This window comes from Capra hircus, chromosome 4 (genome assembly GCF_001704415.2).
Source record: "Capra hircus breed San Clemente chromosome 4, ASM170441v1, whole genome shotgun sequence".
Classification (NCBI taxonomy): Eukaryota; Metazoa; Chordata; class Mammalia; order Artiodactyla; family Bovidae; genus Capra; species Capra hircus.
The window spans coordinates 80,045,109-80,059,663 of record NC_030811.1 but is presented as its reverse complement, the minus strand read 5'-3'; the positions used below and the strand labels follow the sequence as shown (position 1 = coordinate 80,059,663).

The 14,555-nt window shown below is 36.7% G+C and overlaps 1 protein-coding gene across 1 annotated transcript in view; it reads right to left on the bottom strand.

Annotated features, from left to right (window-relative positions):
* Window positions 1–14,555, bottom strand: part of LOC108633303 (platelet glycoprotein 4-like) — a 75,586-nt gene that overhangs the window by 22,622 nt on the left and 38,409 nt on the right. Inside the window, exons 4-7 of the mRNA XM_018047277.1 lie at window positions 9,511–9,658; window positions 7,864–8,043; window positions 6,113–6,204; window positions 3,846–3,892 (exon numbers count right to left, since the gene is read on the bottom strand). Of these exons, the coding sequence (XP_017902766.1) occupies window positions 3,846–3,892; window positions 6,113–6,204; window positions 7,864–8,043; window positions 9,511–9,658 (467 nt within the window). The remainder of the gene's footprint in view (window positions 1–3,845; window positions 3,893–6,112; window positions 6,205–7,863; window positions 8,044–9,510; window positions 9,659–14,555) is intronic.

The window sequence follows — 14,555 nt, the reverse complement described above, 5'->3', positions numbered from 1 at the left end:
GTAGTGAATTTCTTTTAGGATTTGTTGCAGATCTGGTCTGGTGGTAATGAGTTCTCTGTAAAGCTTTTGATTTCTCTGTTGCAACTGAACAATAGTCTTCTTGGACAGGGTATTCCTGGTTGTAGGTCCTTCCCTTTCATCACTTTGGATATATCATGCCACTCCCTTCTGGCCTGCTGAATTTCTACTGAGAAATCAGATGATAATCTTATGGGAGTTACCCTGTATGTTGTTTGTTGTTTTACCCTAGTTGCTGTTAATGTTTTTCTTTGTCTTAAATATTTGTCCATTTGATTACTGTGTGTTTTGGCATGTTCCTCCTTTGGTATATCTTGCCTGAGACTCTCTGCACTTCCTGTACTACATTCACTCTTTTCTTTCCCATGTTAGGGAAATTTTGGCATTTGCATTCATTTTTCTCTCTCTTTTCCTTCAGAAACTCATATAAATGTGAATATTGGTGCATTTAGCTTTGTCCCAGACTTTTAGGCTCTCTTCATTTCTTTTTATTATTGTTTTCTTTATTCTGTTCTGCAGCAGTGGTTTCCACCATTCTTTTAGTTCACTTAGCCATTCTTCTGCCTCAGTTACTCTACTGTTGCTTGCTTCTAGTGATTTTTTCATTTCAGTTACTGAATTGTTCATCTCTTTTTGTTCTTTTGTTTTTCTAGGTCTCTTAAACATTTCTTACATCTTCTTGCTCTTTTTATGAGATCTTGTATCATCTTCACTTTCATTACTCTGAATTCCTTTTTGGGTAGATCACCTATCTCCATTTCAATACGATGTTCTTCTAAGTTTTATCTTGTTCCATCATCTGGGACATATTCTTCTGCAATCTCATTTTGTCTAATTTTCTGTGATTGTGATTTCTTTTCTGTAGGCTGTAGGATTGTAGTTCTTTTTGCTTCTGCTGTCTGTCCCCTGGGATAAGACTGTCTGAGTCTGAGAGGCTTGCACAGGCTTCCCGGTAGGAGGATTTTGTTCCTGCCCACTGGCAGGTAGAGCTGGGTCTAGTCCTTTTGGTGGACAGAGCTGTACTCAGAAAGCCTGTGTGCTGATGGATGGGGCTGTGTTCCTGCCTTGTTGGTTGTTTTGGATGAGGTATCCCAGCACTGGAGCATATAGGATGTTGGGTGGGGCTAGATCTTGGGGAGGAAATGGTATTCACCAGAACTTCCACTACTGGTGTTTTTTTTTTTTTTTTTTTCCAGTTTGTGGAAAATAATTATACCACCTGGCAGATATGGAATTTGGTTTTATTGTGATCATGACTTTGCCCCTCCTTCTGTCTTGTGGTTTTTTGTCTTTGGATGTAGAGTATCTTTTTTTTTTTTTTTTTTTTTAGATGATTCTAGCATTTTGCTGATGTTGTTGTGGATGGTTGTTGAGCAATCAGTTGTGATTTGGGTGTTTTTGAAAGAAGGGATGAACTCAAACTCTTCTGCCTTGCCATCTTACTGGCCAGTTGATTCAGGAATTTGTATACATGTAATTTTTAAATCCTCCAATAGCCACATTTTAAAATGATAAAAGTATCAGTTATATTTAACCCAGTATATCCAAAATCACATAATTTTACACATAATCAATAAAAAATTAACAAAATCCCATGTGTACCTATGGCACATTTTGGTTTGTACTAACCCTATTTCAGGTACTTAATATGGACAGGTGACTAGCTGCTACCTTATTCAACAAGTCTGTATACTGTCCACATTCATTGGTATTCAGTTTTGTATCAGATTTTCCCACTGTTTAAAAATAAATGAGGCTTTTTTTTTTTAATGGCCAAATCACCTGTTGTTACCACTTAGAAAAACAATCAGTAGAGTGGAAATTTCCTTACTTTGAGGTTCCTTTACACATCCTTTTGGTAAATGTTGTTCTACTTTTGATTGTGGATTCATTCACCTACCCTTATGGCTGATTAACATTTTTTAAATCATTTTTTGAAGTTCTCTCTCTAAGCAGGATTTCATGCAAATAGTTTGAAATTGTATACATCAAAACAAAAAAAGCATTTGTTGAGTTTATTGAACCCCTACAATGGTTATTATCCATGGCACACATTGAATATAAGAAGAAATAACTAGATAATTTCCTCCATTTACTCCACAAATGAGTATCAGCAAAATGAGCTGCTGCTGAATGTGTTTGTTCAAAACAGTAAGACCTAGCCTTCAATTATGAATACCACATTCTTTTTCTAGTAACAGCACTAACTTTGGAATCTTCTTACATTTCACTTATAACAGAAAATCAGTAAACTCAATCCTGCCTTTAAGATAATGGGCTATTGAAGATTAGCTTAAATGCCCAGATGGGTCTCTGAATGGGCATTGCCTACAACTGCCTTCCCAACACCTTAAACATGAAAGGAAAATAATACATTGAAAAGCTTTAAATATCATCAAAGATTCTGTCATCATGATACCAGCAGTTACCGTGTGTCATAACCCCAGGATTGTGCATACTAACAGGACCCCCCCTTTTTTTTAATACATTCAAGTGTAAATCAATATTTCAATTTTATACCTCTTTAAGCTTATTGGAGAAGGTATAGTAAGTACTTCTATCATGCTAACAACATTGGAATGTTTTCTGTTTCTTTACACTCTTTTCCTAGTGTGTAACCAACAATCTGTCTCAAAGAGAATCCATCAGAGTCCTTGGTCTGCCCAATATACCTCTATTCCTAGTATTTTTACTTCTGTTTTTCTCTTAGATACTTTTAACTTCATGATTTCTTCCCAACTCTAGTTTAGAATGTTCATTTTTGCATGTTTTATCATGGTTGGTAACAATGTCCAGTACAGGTATGTATTGGTTAACACATATATAACCTTATTTTTTTGCTACTGTTGTTCTTTTCTCCGTAATTATGATCATCTTATTCAAAATAGATGGCTCCCCTTGAAGGTTATTGATTCTTCTTCATATTGAAACCTCCATTTGGATATGTTTTACCTTTTATAATTATGTTGATTGTTAAATTCTTTCACTCTTAAATTATTATCTACACAGTATGTACAATAGATGTGAACAGTAACTACTAACCTCTTTACTTCTGTGACCAGTAAGTCAGTTAATTAGTCTTTACAAAGCAAACATTTCCCTAGGAATGCAGTAATGATTTATCCTTAGTGGTTAATCTTGAGACATTCCATCAAATTAGGTAGTTACTATTACTTTGCCAACAAAGGTCCGTCTAGTCAAGGCTATGGTTTTTCCAGTAGTCATGTATGGATGTGAGAGTTGGAGTGTGAAGAAAGCTGAGCACCGAAGAATTGATGCTTTTGAACTGTGGTGTTAGAGAAGACTCATGAGAGTCCCCTGGACTGCAAGGAGATCCAACCAGTCCATTCTGAAGGAGATCAACCCTGGGATTTCTTTGGAAGGAATGATGCTAAAGCTGAAACTCCAGTACTTTGGCCACCTCATGTAAAGAGTGAGGTGTACTCATTGGAAAAGAGTACTCATTGGAAAAGACTCTGATGCTGGGAGGGATTGGGGGCAGGAGGAAAAGGGGATGACAGAGGATGAGATAGCTGGATGGCATCACCAACTCGATGGACATGGGTCTGAGTGAACTCCGGCAGTTGGTGATGGACAGGGAGGCCTGGTGTGCTGTGACTCATCGGGTTGCAAAGAGTCGGACACAACTGAGTGACTGAAGTGAACTGAACTGAAGCCTGTATAGGAATTGAGACTCTGAATTATGTCGTAGGGATACAAAGATAGGTAAAAGCATACCTATCCAGAATATCGTCGGTATGATGGTAGATTTGTGGGAGAAAGGAGGGGGTTTCATTGTGGTATTATCACAAAACAAATACCCTTACCTGTACCATTAATCATGTCACAATAACTTGCCCAATAGGAGAGATGCCTTAGGGGAAAAAAAAAGGAAATGAACATTCGCATTCCAAGAGCACCATCTCACATTAATTGGTCTTTTATGGTTCAAGTGGTGGTGGGGGGGGGGTGGTTTAGTTGCGAAGTTGTGTCTGACTCTTACAGGAGTCTGTAGCCCACCAGGCTCTTTTGTCCATGGGATTTTCCAGACAGGAATACTGGAGTGAGTTGCCAGTATCCTTCTTCTGGCAATCTTCCTGACCCAGGGCTTGAACTTGGGTCTCCTGCATTACAGAGAGTTTCCTACATTGCAGGTGGATTCTTTACCAACTGAGCCACCGGGAAAGCCTTACTTCTGCTAAAGTAATAAACACTGATAAGACCAGTTGTGACAGATACTAAATTTAGGAAATATTCTAAATCATTTGGTCTATGTTTTGCTAGAAGTTTTCATCTTGCTGAGGTAAATGAAGTGCCTGATACCATTAAGTGGCCAGATTATAAAATAAAAACTAATAAATTTTGTTAGGAACAACTTGGAGCAGACCGAGTTCTTAAACATTTTTTGAGAAATATTTATTAGAAATTTAGATCTCTGTTTAGAATCAAATTTCTGTGTTCCAGTGGCAGAAGTGGATTATTGCATAGTATATTGAGTGTTAAACTGAATAGGAGGAAAATATTAAGTAGGTAACTGATGTAAACTCAGTATGAGGGAAAAGAGGGGAGTGTGGAGGAGCAAAGAAGCAGATATTTGATCAGAAGTGACCGGAAATGTAAATAATCAATTTATACTTTTCCCCTCTTTTAACTTTGCATGAATTGACATTAAACTAGAATGGAGTTTATTAATTTATACTCTGGTATTTTCATGAAATATACATATACATATAACTGGAAACAATACAAACAATGGTAGTGATTGTTTCTCTGCAGTCTCTGCCACTTTTTGGTGATAGAAAATGGGTTTTTCACCCTCCTAACATATCATACGTAACATGTCAAGGCTAGCTGTTGCTTCTATTTGAAACACAATAAGCTGTCAATCATGCTCAGTCTTGCCATGGTCAGTTAAATTAACCTTATCTTAACCTTAAACTCATGTGAAATTCTTATTCCAATTAGGAGCACTCAGTAACTCCTCAAAACCTCTCTGTAATATTGAAATTAAAGAAATGCTCACTGTACTCAATATATGAACACTGATATGATATCCCATGAAATGAGCATTTAGATGTGTTTTTTTCCCTCCATTAGATTTTCTTGTAAAAAAAAAAAATGTGACTATGGACTCTGTAGATGAACAAGGAATATGAGTAACTATTTAACTGTTTTACACAAATTTTAGATAGGAACTCAGTGTGAGGTAATGCTTGCTTAATTAATAAAAATGTTTCATCTCTTGATTTTGATTATTCTTTGTCACGAAATCACTGATCTAAAACTCATTTTAACTTTGAGGAGAAAAGTCTTTTTTTCCTTGGTATTTATTGGGGTTCTATCCTATTTTAGACATACGACAGATTAGACGTACTCCAGATAAGCAGCAGGAGTTAGAGAAAAGTAGAAAATTGTGGCCATGTGAACATTATCTCATTTTACTACTACTTCACAGAATATGTACTCCTTATTTTCAAGTTCAATATGTCAGTTTTAAACAGGAAATAATAATTCCATTTTTATAACGATAGGCTTTTTTAAAAAGCTGAGTTATTTTAAGAACATTTGGAAGGGGAAAGTCATAAAAGTTGTGGCATGGATTCATTAAGCTTCCGTCTTTATAGACCTGTTTAGTCATGTCACTGGAATGAACAATATTTTTATTTTGTGCTCAGTATAAAAAAAAAAGTATATTTTCCTAGTTCCTGGATGATGAGTTGACATATTGATATTCTTCCTTTTAATTTGCTCTTATGTAATTGAAGTGTGCATGAAAACTCTGATTATGCAACACAGATAAAAGCAGCCCCTTTAGATTTCTATATATAAGACACCTGTTCATAAAGGTGAACCCTCCAGTAGGGCTGATACTCAGCAGCTTTGTACTGGTGTGACCAGTCATCACAGCTAAAAGGGTAATGCCTGGTAGACCAGGAGTTTCTAAGGGCTGAGATACAGGCAACTGTGTTCCATAGATTGGTGCCTGTGCCTTACCAGTTGGTAAATAAGTTTCTTGCCTGCCTTAAAGCATCCTAGTGACACACACACACACACACACACACACACACACACCTCACTTTGCCTGTATACTTACTTTTTGCCTTTATATGTGTCAATTATGGCAACTTTGCTTATGTCATCTTTTCCATTGAAAACTTTATAAACTCCATCTGCAGTGTTGTTGTACTGAAGAAATAAATACATACAAGAAAAAATTACTTCTAAAACAAGCCATGCTTTCCAAATTACAAAGTATGTAATTAATTCACTTTTGCATTTCTCAGACACTGGCTGTTCACAATTATTTTGTATGATTTGAAATATCTGTGATTAATTTTTAAAATTACTGATTTCTAATATTTTATAAAAACAAGATATAAAAAGTACCTAGAAATACGTGCTAGATGCTGAGATAAAGGAAGAAAACAACGATCAGAAGCTGGCATAATCCAACTCCAGTACTCTTGTAATTAAGCCAGAAAGGCCATTTTGATCACTAGTCCTATTATATTGAGGGGAACGGATAGTTAACAAAACCTATGAGAAATACGACAGCTTTCCTGAAGTTTTCTCAATGTTATGATCTCTAATATGTGGTTACTAAAATTTAGGTACACAAAATGAAAAACAGAATTAGCCAAGGAAAGAATTGAGTATTTTAGGTAAATAATAATAACTGAATTTATTATCCTTTAAGGCTTCTATACTTAAATTTAGTTGATATATAACCTTGCAATCCTAAAAATCATCTCAATTAAAATAATTAAAGAATATAACTGATATCTAATAAAGTGCCAAATGAATTCATATTCAATTTTAAATGCAGTAATCAACTGGTTCTTTTCATGGCCCAAAACATTAAACAATAACTAAGTACATCACCAAGTTCACATCTTCTTAAATTTCCTATATGTCCTTTCATGACATTTTTAGATGTTTTTATAAACTAACTCGATGAAAATATGACATTGCTGATTTATCCTTCTTGTTGTGTAGAATTTCAGGTAACTTTTAAATTTACATTCAAACAAACTTTTAGGAGGTCTAGAGAAGGAAGAATGGTATGATGAATACATTTCATATAAAAACTGGGCATTCAACTTGATTGTGCATAGATAGAAAACCAAAATTGAAAGTGTTCAAAGTTTTTCCACCCTACAACTTAATTTTAGACAATTTATATAGACAGTTATTTAGAGAATTTGTCAAAGAATGGAAACTTGATTAAATGTTAGTTTAATTTATTTTTTAATTTTTTTACTTTACAGTACTGTGTTGGTTTTGCCATACATTGATATGAATCCACCACAGGTGTACATGCGTTCCCAACCCTGAACTCCCCTCCCACCACCCTACCAACTAGGAAAGATAAAACTAGGTGAGATAAACTTTGAAATAGTGAGAATATTTATTAGGGTTAATACATTAATAGGGTTAAGAAATAGGGTTAACACACTGAATAATAAAACTGTGAATTACCAATGCCATTATATTTATCTGGTTAAAGTCTAATAATATTGACATTTATATTGTTACAGGATAAAATGAACCAACTGTAGTAGTAGGGTATGGAACCAAATTCAAGAATGGATCCTTATAGGCCCACTAGTATATATAGTTTTTAAGTTCTCTTTTGAAACATCAGAATTTGACTTTTTGATAAGTGAGTTGAGTATTCAATTCACTTTTTAAACTTTTAAAAGTGACTTTTAAGAACTTAGAGTATGTACTCTGAGATCAGAAACACAGTTGACACACTAAATGATAAACTTATGAATTGTCAATGTGATTATATTTATCCAGTTAAAAGTCTTAACAGTATCAAGATTTATAATTGTTACTCACAGGATAAAACACACCAACTGTAGTAGTAACAGGATATGGAACCAAATTCAAGAATGGATCCGTATAGCCCCACAATAGTTCTTTCAAAGTTCTGTTTTGAAACATGGAAGATTTGGACTTTTTGATAAGTGAATTGAGTATTCCTTGAATAAATGAATTTGGATAGAGATGTGGTATAGCCTGCAAAAAAAAAAAAAATCATGGTTTAAGACACCAACTGCAATATCACTTTCTTAACAAATAAATGTAAATACAAGAATTAAACTGAATAAAACAATTTCCAGCTATTTTTAAAACGACTGCCGAATCTAGCCAGGACTAAAAGTATATTATTTCTTCATCTCTTAATGATTACATTTCTCCGTGGTGTGTGGGCCACAGGAAGAAGAGTTCCAAGTTGAGTCCTACTTTTTGACAAATTTTACTTATTTTTTTCACGAGTGATTCATTTTGGCTGTGCTGAGTCTTCACTGCTGGGCACGCTTCTCTCTAGTTGCCTTGAGCAGGGCCAGTCTCTGATTGTGGTGTGTGGGCTTCTGGTGGTGGTGGCTTCTCTTGGTGCAGAGCATGGGCTCTGAGGTGTGCAGACCTCAGTAGCTGAGGCATGTGGGCTCAGTAGTTGCGCTCCCCAGCTCTAGAACACATGCTCAATAGTTGCGGTGCACAGGCTTAGCTGCTCTGAGGCATGTGGGATCTTCCTGGACCAGGGATTGAACTCATGTCTCCTGCATTATCAGGCGGATTCTTTATCACTGAGCCACGAGGGAAGCCCCATAAATCCTTTTTTTTTCTTTTCTTTCTTTTTTTTTTTTTAGTTTTTTATTTTTTTAATTTTAAAATCTTTAATTCTTACATGCGTTCCCAAACATGAACCTCCCTCCCACCTCCCTCCCCATAACATCTCTCTGGGTCATCCCCATGCACCAGCCCCAAGCATGCTGTATCCTGCGTCAGACATAGACTGGCGATTCAATTCTTACATGATAGTATACATGTTAGAATGCCATTCTCCCAAATCATCCCACCCTCTTCCTCTCCCTCTGAGTCCAAAAGTCTGTTATACACATCTGTGTCTTTTTTCCTGTCTTGCATACAGGGTCGTCATTGCCATCTTTCTAAATTCCATATATATGTGTTAGTATACTGTATTGGTGCTTTTCTTTCTGGCTTACTTCACTCTGTATAATTGGCTCCAGGTTCATCCATCTCATCAGAACTGATTCAAATGAATTCTTTTTAATGGCTGAGTAATACTCCATTGTGTATATGTACCACAGCTTTCTTATCCATTCATCTTCTGATGGACATCTAGGTTGTTTCCATGTCCTGGCTATTATAAACAGTGCTGCGATGAACATTGGGGTACATGTGTCTCTTTCAATTCTGGTTTCCTCGGTGTGTATGCCCAGCAGTGGGATTGCTGGGTAAAATGATACACTCTAAATGGTCTTCTAATCAGTCTTCAGTTGATCATTCTATGATCTTGTCATCTTTCCAAATGATTGTAATTCAAAATAACAGCGTAAGAAAGCATTTTTTATAAAAATGAAAAAAAAAGATATCTAATTGTAGTTTTAATCATGAGGTTATTTACAGTTGGGTTCTAGAGGATTTCAAAACCAGTAATTTTGCGGTTTGTCTACTCACTGCTATAGCCAGGTTGAGAATGGTGAACGTGTCATCCTCAGTTCCAACTGATAGCGAGGGTTCAAAGATGGCGCCGTTGGGCTGCAGAAAAGAGACCGTGTGGGTCTCAGGGTCCTGGGTTATATTTTCCTTGGCTAGATAACGAACTCTGAAAAACAGGAGGAACTAAAACTCAAAACCGTTGTTTCAAATGAATGTCATTCATTTTAACAGAAGTTAAAATTCAAAATAGTTATTCAAATAAACATTAATTCTCAAATGCCATTCACTTAAGCAGCGATTATTGAGTACATAGATTATGTCAGAAATTAGGGTAAACAAGTGGATTAAAATGATAAATAAGCCAATGCTGAGCCTCCAGCAAACTAGAGAAGAGGAATCTTGGGTGTGCATAGCAGAGGAGAAGGAATATGTGTCATTATAGGAGTTTACACAGGTTTGTGGGAAAACATCTAAAAGGTACAAACTCAGGCTAGGGATTATGGTGGGGATAATGGACAGGATACAATTCCATATTAAATGTTCCAAGTGACAAATAGAAGCTTAGGTAAAATGAGATAGAAAATAGCATGTGTTAGGTAAATGTGTTATTTTAGTAATTCAGATGTTTCAATATGGTTGGTTTAACGAGCAAGGAGAGTGGTGGAAATGAAGTGATTAAAATAGGTAAGATCTGGACTTAAAAGGGTTGCATCCCATAAAGAAATGTTTAGCTTTTATTCTGAAGGTGAGAAGAAGAAAGAGTTTTAAACAAGGGAATAGTAAGAGCATGTTTTCACATAAGAGAAAGACTGCTCAAAGTGCACAGACTTTCCTGGATTGGCTTCCATAGTCTCCAATGTTTTCATGAGAATTAAAGATGCTAGTGAAATATACTTTCTACTTTACAGATCATTTCCCCTCAATCCTTGCCCCATATATTGTTAAACTTATTACATCTAAGCTTCTCACTCTAACACCTCTAGGCAAAGTACCATCTTTGGTACTTTAGGAAAGAGATGAAGGGTGGTTTTATGGGGAAAACTCTTTTGCAAGCAAAAGATATTTAGTGAGATAAAATAAGGTATACATTATTCATTGCTCTATCATTTACCTGAACATCTATTATGTGAGGTTATAGTAGATATCTGTTGTTATCTGACTAAGGTAAACACTGAAAAAACGTGAAACTGAAGTGTGGAAACAAAAATAAACCAGAGAAAACCTGACTTGATTTCAATCAGGTATAATAAAATTGTAAATTCCTGTAGGATAGGTATTATGTGTGTTCTGAATGCCCAAGCAGTATCTGGTAAATGGTAACTTCTTGGTAAATATTTTAGAATGAATAAATAATGGTTCATATTCTTTAAAGAGTGAATTAACAAAAATATAGATATATATCTTATTTCTAATATAATTTCATTAAAGCTTTTTTGTTCTCTATTCTTGGAGTACTGCAGACACAGAATACAAAAATCTAAAACAGTAGCCAGGATAGTCTATTACTACTCAATTATTATTTCCTCTTAGAAAATTATATTTTAAACTTAGATTACATATTATTAAAAATTTACTGCTAAAATACTTTAATTTTCAGGAAGATTTATATATGTATAATAATTGAAATAATAGCAACATAGTTTTGACCCAGATTGTTTTCTTAGTTGTAGTTACAACACTATACCAGTAGATGGCGATCACTAAGAGAAAAATTCTTTAAACAGGTCTGTGTTTAAAATGTACTTTTTTTTAAATATAAATTTATTTATTTTAATTGGAGGCTAATTACTTTACAATATTGTATTGGTTTTGCCATACATCAACATGAATCCACCACGGGTACACGTGTTCCCCATCCTGAACCCCCCTCCTACCTCCTTCCCCATACCATATCTCTGGGTCATCCCAATGCACCAGCCCCAAGCATCCTGTATCATGCATCGAACCTGAACTGGCGATTCGTTTCTTATATGATATTATACATATTTCAATCCCATTCTCCCAAATTATCCCACCCTCTCCCTTTCCCACAGAGTCCAAAAGACTGTTCTATATATCTGTGTGTCTTTTGCTCTCTCGCAAACAGGGTTATTGTTACCATCTTTCTAAATTCCATATATATACGTTAGTATACTGTATTGGTGTTTTTCTTTCTGGCTTACTTCACTCTGTATAATCTCCATTTTCATCCACCTCATTAGAACTGATTCAAATGTATTCTTTTTAATGGCTGAGTAATACTTCATTGTGTAAGAAAACATAATCACTCAATTTTGGTTTAAAAATTAGACTACGTACAGGTTCTAGAAAGCGTTGGTTAATGATATCAAAGGGAGGAGTTCCCCTCTACTTTAGCCCAAGATTGGTTTCTGTGTACACCTACCAAAGCAGAGGAATTAAAAAAAAAATTATATTGGATCTGAGAATATTCTGAAGGAATTAACCAGGTCTTCAAAGAATTGGTGTAGATTGGAATAGACATATGCAAGATCTCAAACTAGATAATTTTATTCTTTGATCCCTGTCACATCCTGCCAGAGTTTCATCAACTTCACATTAGCAGCCAAAGCTAAATAAGTCTGTGCTTCTGATTGTGGAGAGACATCCTTCTCCACTGGAAAAGGTTGGTTTCCATTCCAATCACAAAGAAGGGCAATGCCAGAGAATGTTCAAACTACCACACAATTGCACTCATTTCACATTCTAGCAGGGTAATTCTCAAAATGCTTTAGGCTTCAACAGTGCATAAACCAAGAACTTCCAGGTGTACAAGCTGGATTTAGAAAAGGTAGACGAACCAAATATCAAATTGCCAACATCTGTTGGATCATACAAAAAGCAAGGGAATTCCAGAAAAACATCTGCTTTTGCTTCATTGACTACACTAAAGCCTTTGGCTGTGGATCACAAATAATTGTGGAAAATTCTTAAAAGATGGGAATACCAAACCACCTTACTTGCCTCCCGAGAAACCTGTATACAGGTCAAGAAGCAACAGTAAAAACCCAGCATGGAAAAACTGACTGGTTTAAAATTGGGAAAGGAGTACATCAAGGCTGTATATTGTCACCTTGCTTATTTAACTTACATCACAGCACATCATGCAAAATGCTAGGCTGGATGAATCACAAGCTAGAATTAAGATTGCCGGGAGAAATATCAATAACCTTAGATATGCAGATGACACCACCCTAATGGCAGAAAGCAAACTGAAGCTAAAGAGCCTGTTTATGAAAGTGAAGGAGGAGAGTGAAAAAAAGCTGGCTTAAAACTCAACATTCAGAAAACTAAGATCGTGGCATCTCGTCCCATCACTTCATGGTGAAATAGATGGGGAAGAAATAGAAACAGTGACAGACTATATTCTTGGGCTCCAAAATCACTGCAGAAGGTGACTGCAACCTTGACAGTGACACTTGCTCCTTGGAAGAAAAGCTATGACAAACCTAGACAGCATATTAAAAAGCAGACATATTACTTTGCCACCAAAGGTCCGTCTAGTCAAGGCTATGGTTTTACCAGTAGTCATGTTTGGATGTGAGAGCTGGACCCATAAAGAAGGCCAAGTGCTGAGGAATTGATGCTTTTGAACAGTGGTGCTGGGAGACTCTTGAGAGTCCCTTGGACAGCAAGGAGATCAAACCAGTCAATCCTAAAGTAAATCAACCCTGAATACTCATTGGAAGGCCTGATGCTGAAGCTCCAATGCTTTGGCCACCTGACGTGAACAGCTGACTCATTGGAAAAGCCCCTGAGCTGAGAAAGATTGAGGACAGGAGGAGAAGGGGGCGACAGACGATGAGATGGTGAGATGGCATCATTGACTCAATGGACTTGAGTTTGAGCAAACTCTGGGAGATAGTGAAGGACAGGGAAGCCTGGCTTGCTGCAGTTCATGGGGTCGCAAAGAGTTGGACATAACTGAGTGACTAAACAATACTTTTCCTCCACTTCCAGTTTCAACTGAACTCAGGATTTAATTGATGGAAAAAACTATTAGCTTTTCCTAAAATGTAACCAGTCATTTTCCTATTATTTAAGGCATCTAAACAGACACTATGGAGAAGGCAATGGCACCCCATTCCAGTACTCTTGCCTGGAAAATCCCATGGATAGAAGAGTCTGGTAGGCTGCGGTCCATGGGGTCGCTAAGAGTTGGACAACTGAGTGATATCACTTTCACTTTTCATTTTCATGCGTTGGAGAAGGAAAGGACAGCCCACTCCAGTGTTGTACCTGGAGAATGTCAGGGATGGGGGAGGCAGGTGGGCTGACGTCTATGGAGTTTCACAGAGTCGGACACTACTGAAGTGACTTAGCAGCAAACAGACACTAAGAACTGTTTTATTGACCTGTTGAGACAAAATGACTCATAGTTAATCATAAATTCCTTTAATATTGTTCAGTTCAGTTGCTCAGTTGTGTCCGATTCTTTGCGACCCCATGAATTGCAAAAGGCCAGGCCTCGCTGTCCATCACCAACTCCTGGAGTTCACTCAGACTCATGTCCATCGAGTCGGTGATGCCATCCAGCCATCTCATCCTCTGTCGTCCCCTTTTCCTCCTGCAATCCCTCCCAGCATCAGAGTCTTTTCCAATGAGTCAACTCTTCACATGACGTGGCCAAAGTACTGGAGTTTCAGCTTTAGCATCATTCCTTCCAAAGAAATTCTTTCCAAAGGAACACCGAGGACTGATCTCCTTTAGAATGGACTGGTTGGATCTCCTTGCAGTCCAAGGAACTCTCAAGAGTCTTCTCCAACACCACAGTTCAAAAGCATCAATTCTTCAGTGCTCAGCTTTCTTCACAGTCCAACTCTCACATCTGTACATGACCACTGGAAGAACGATAGCCTTGACTAGATGGACCTTTGTTGGCAAAGTAATGTCTCTGCTTTTGAATATGCTATCTAGGTTGGTCATAACTTTCCTTCTAAGGAGTAAGCGTCTTTTAATTTCATGGCTGCAGTCACCATCTGCAGTAATTTTGGAGCCCCAAAAAATAAAGTCTGACACTGTTTCCCCATCTATTTCCCATGAAGTGATGGGACCAGATGCCATGA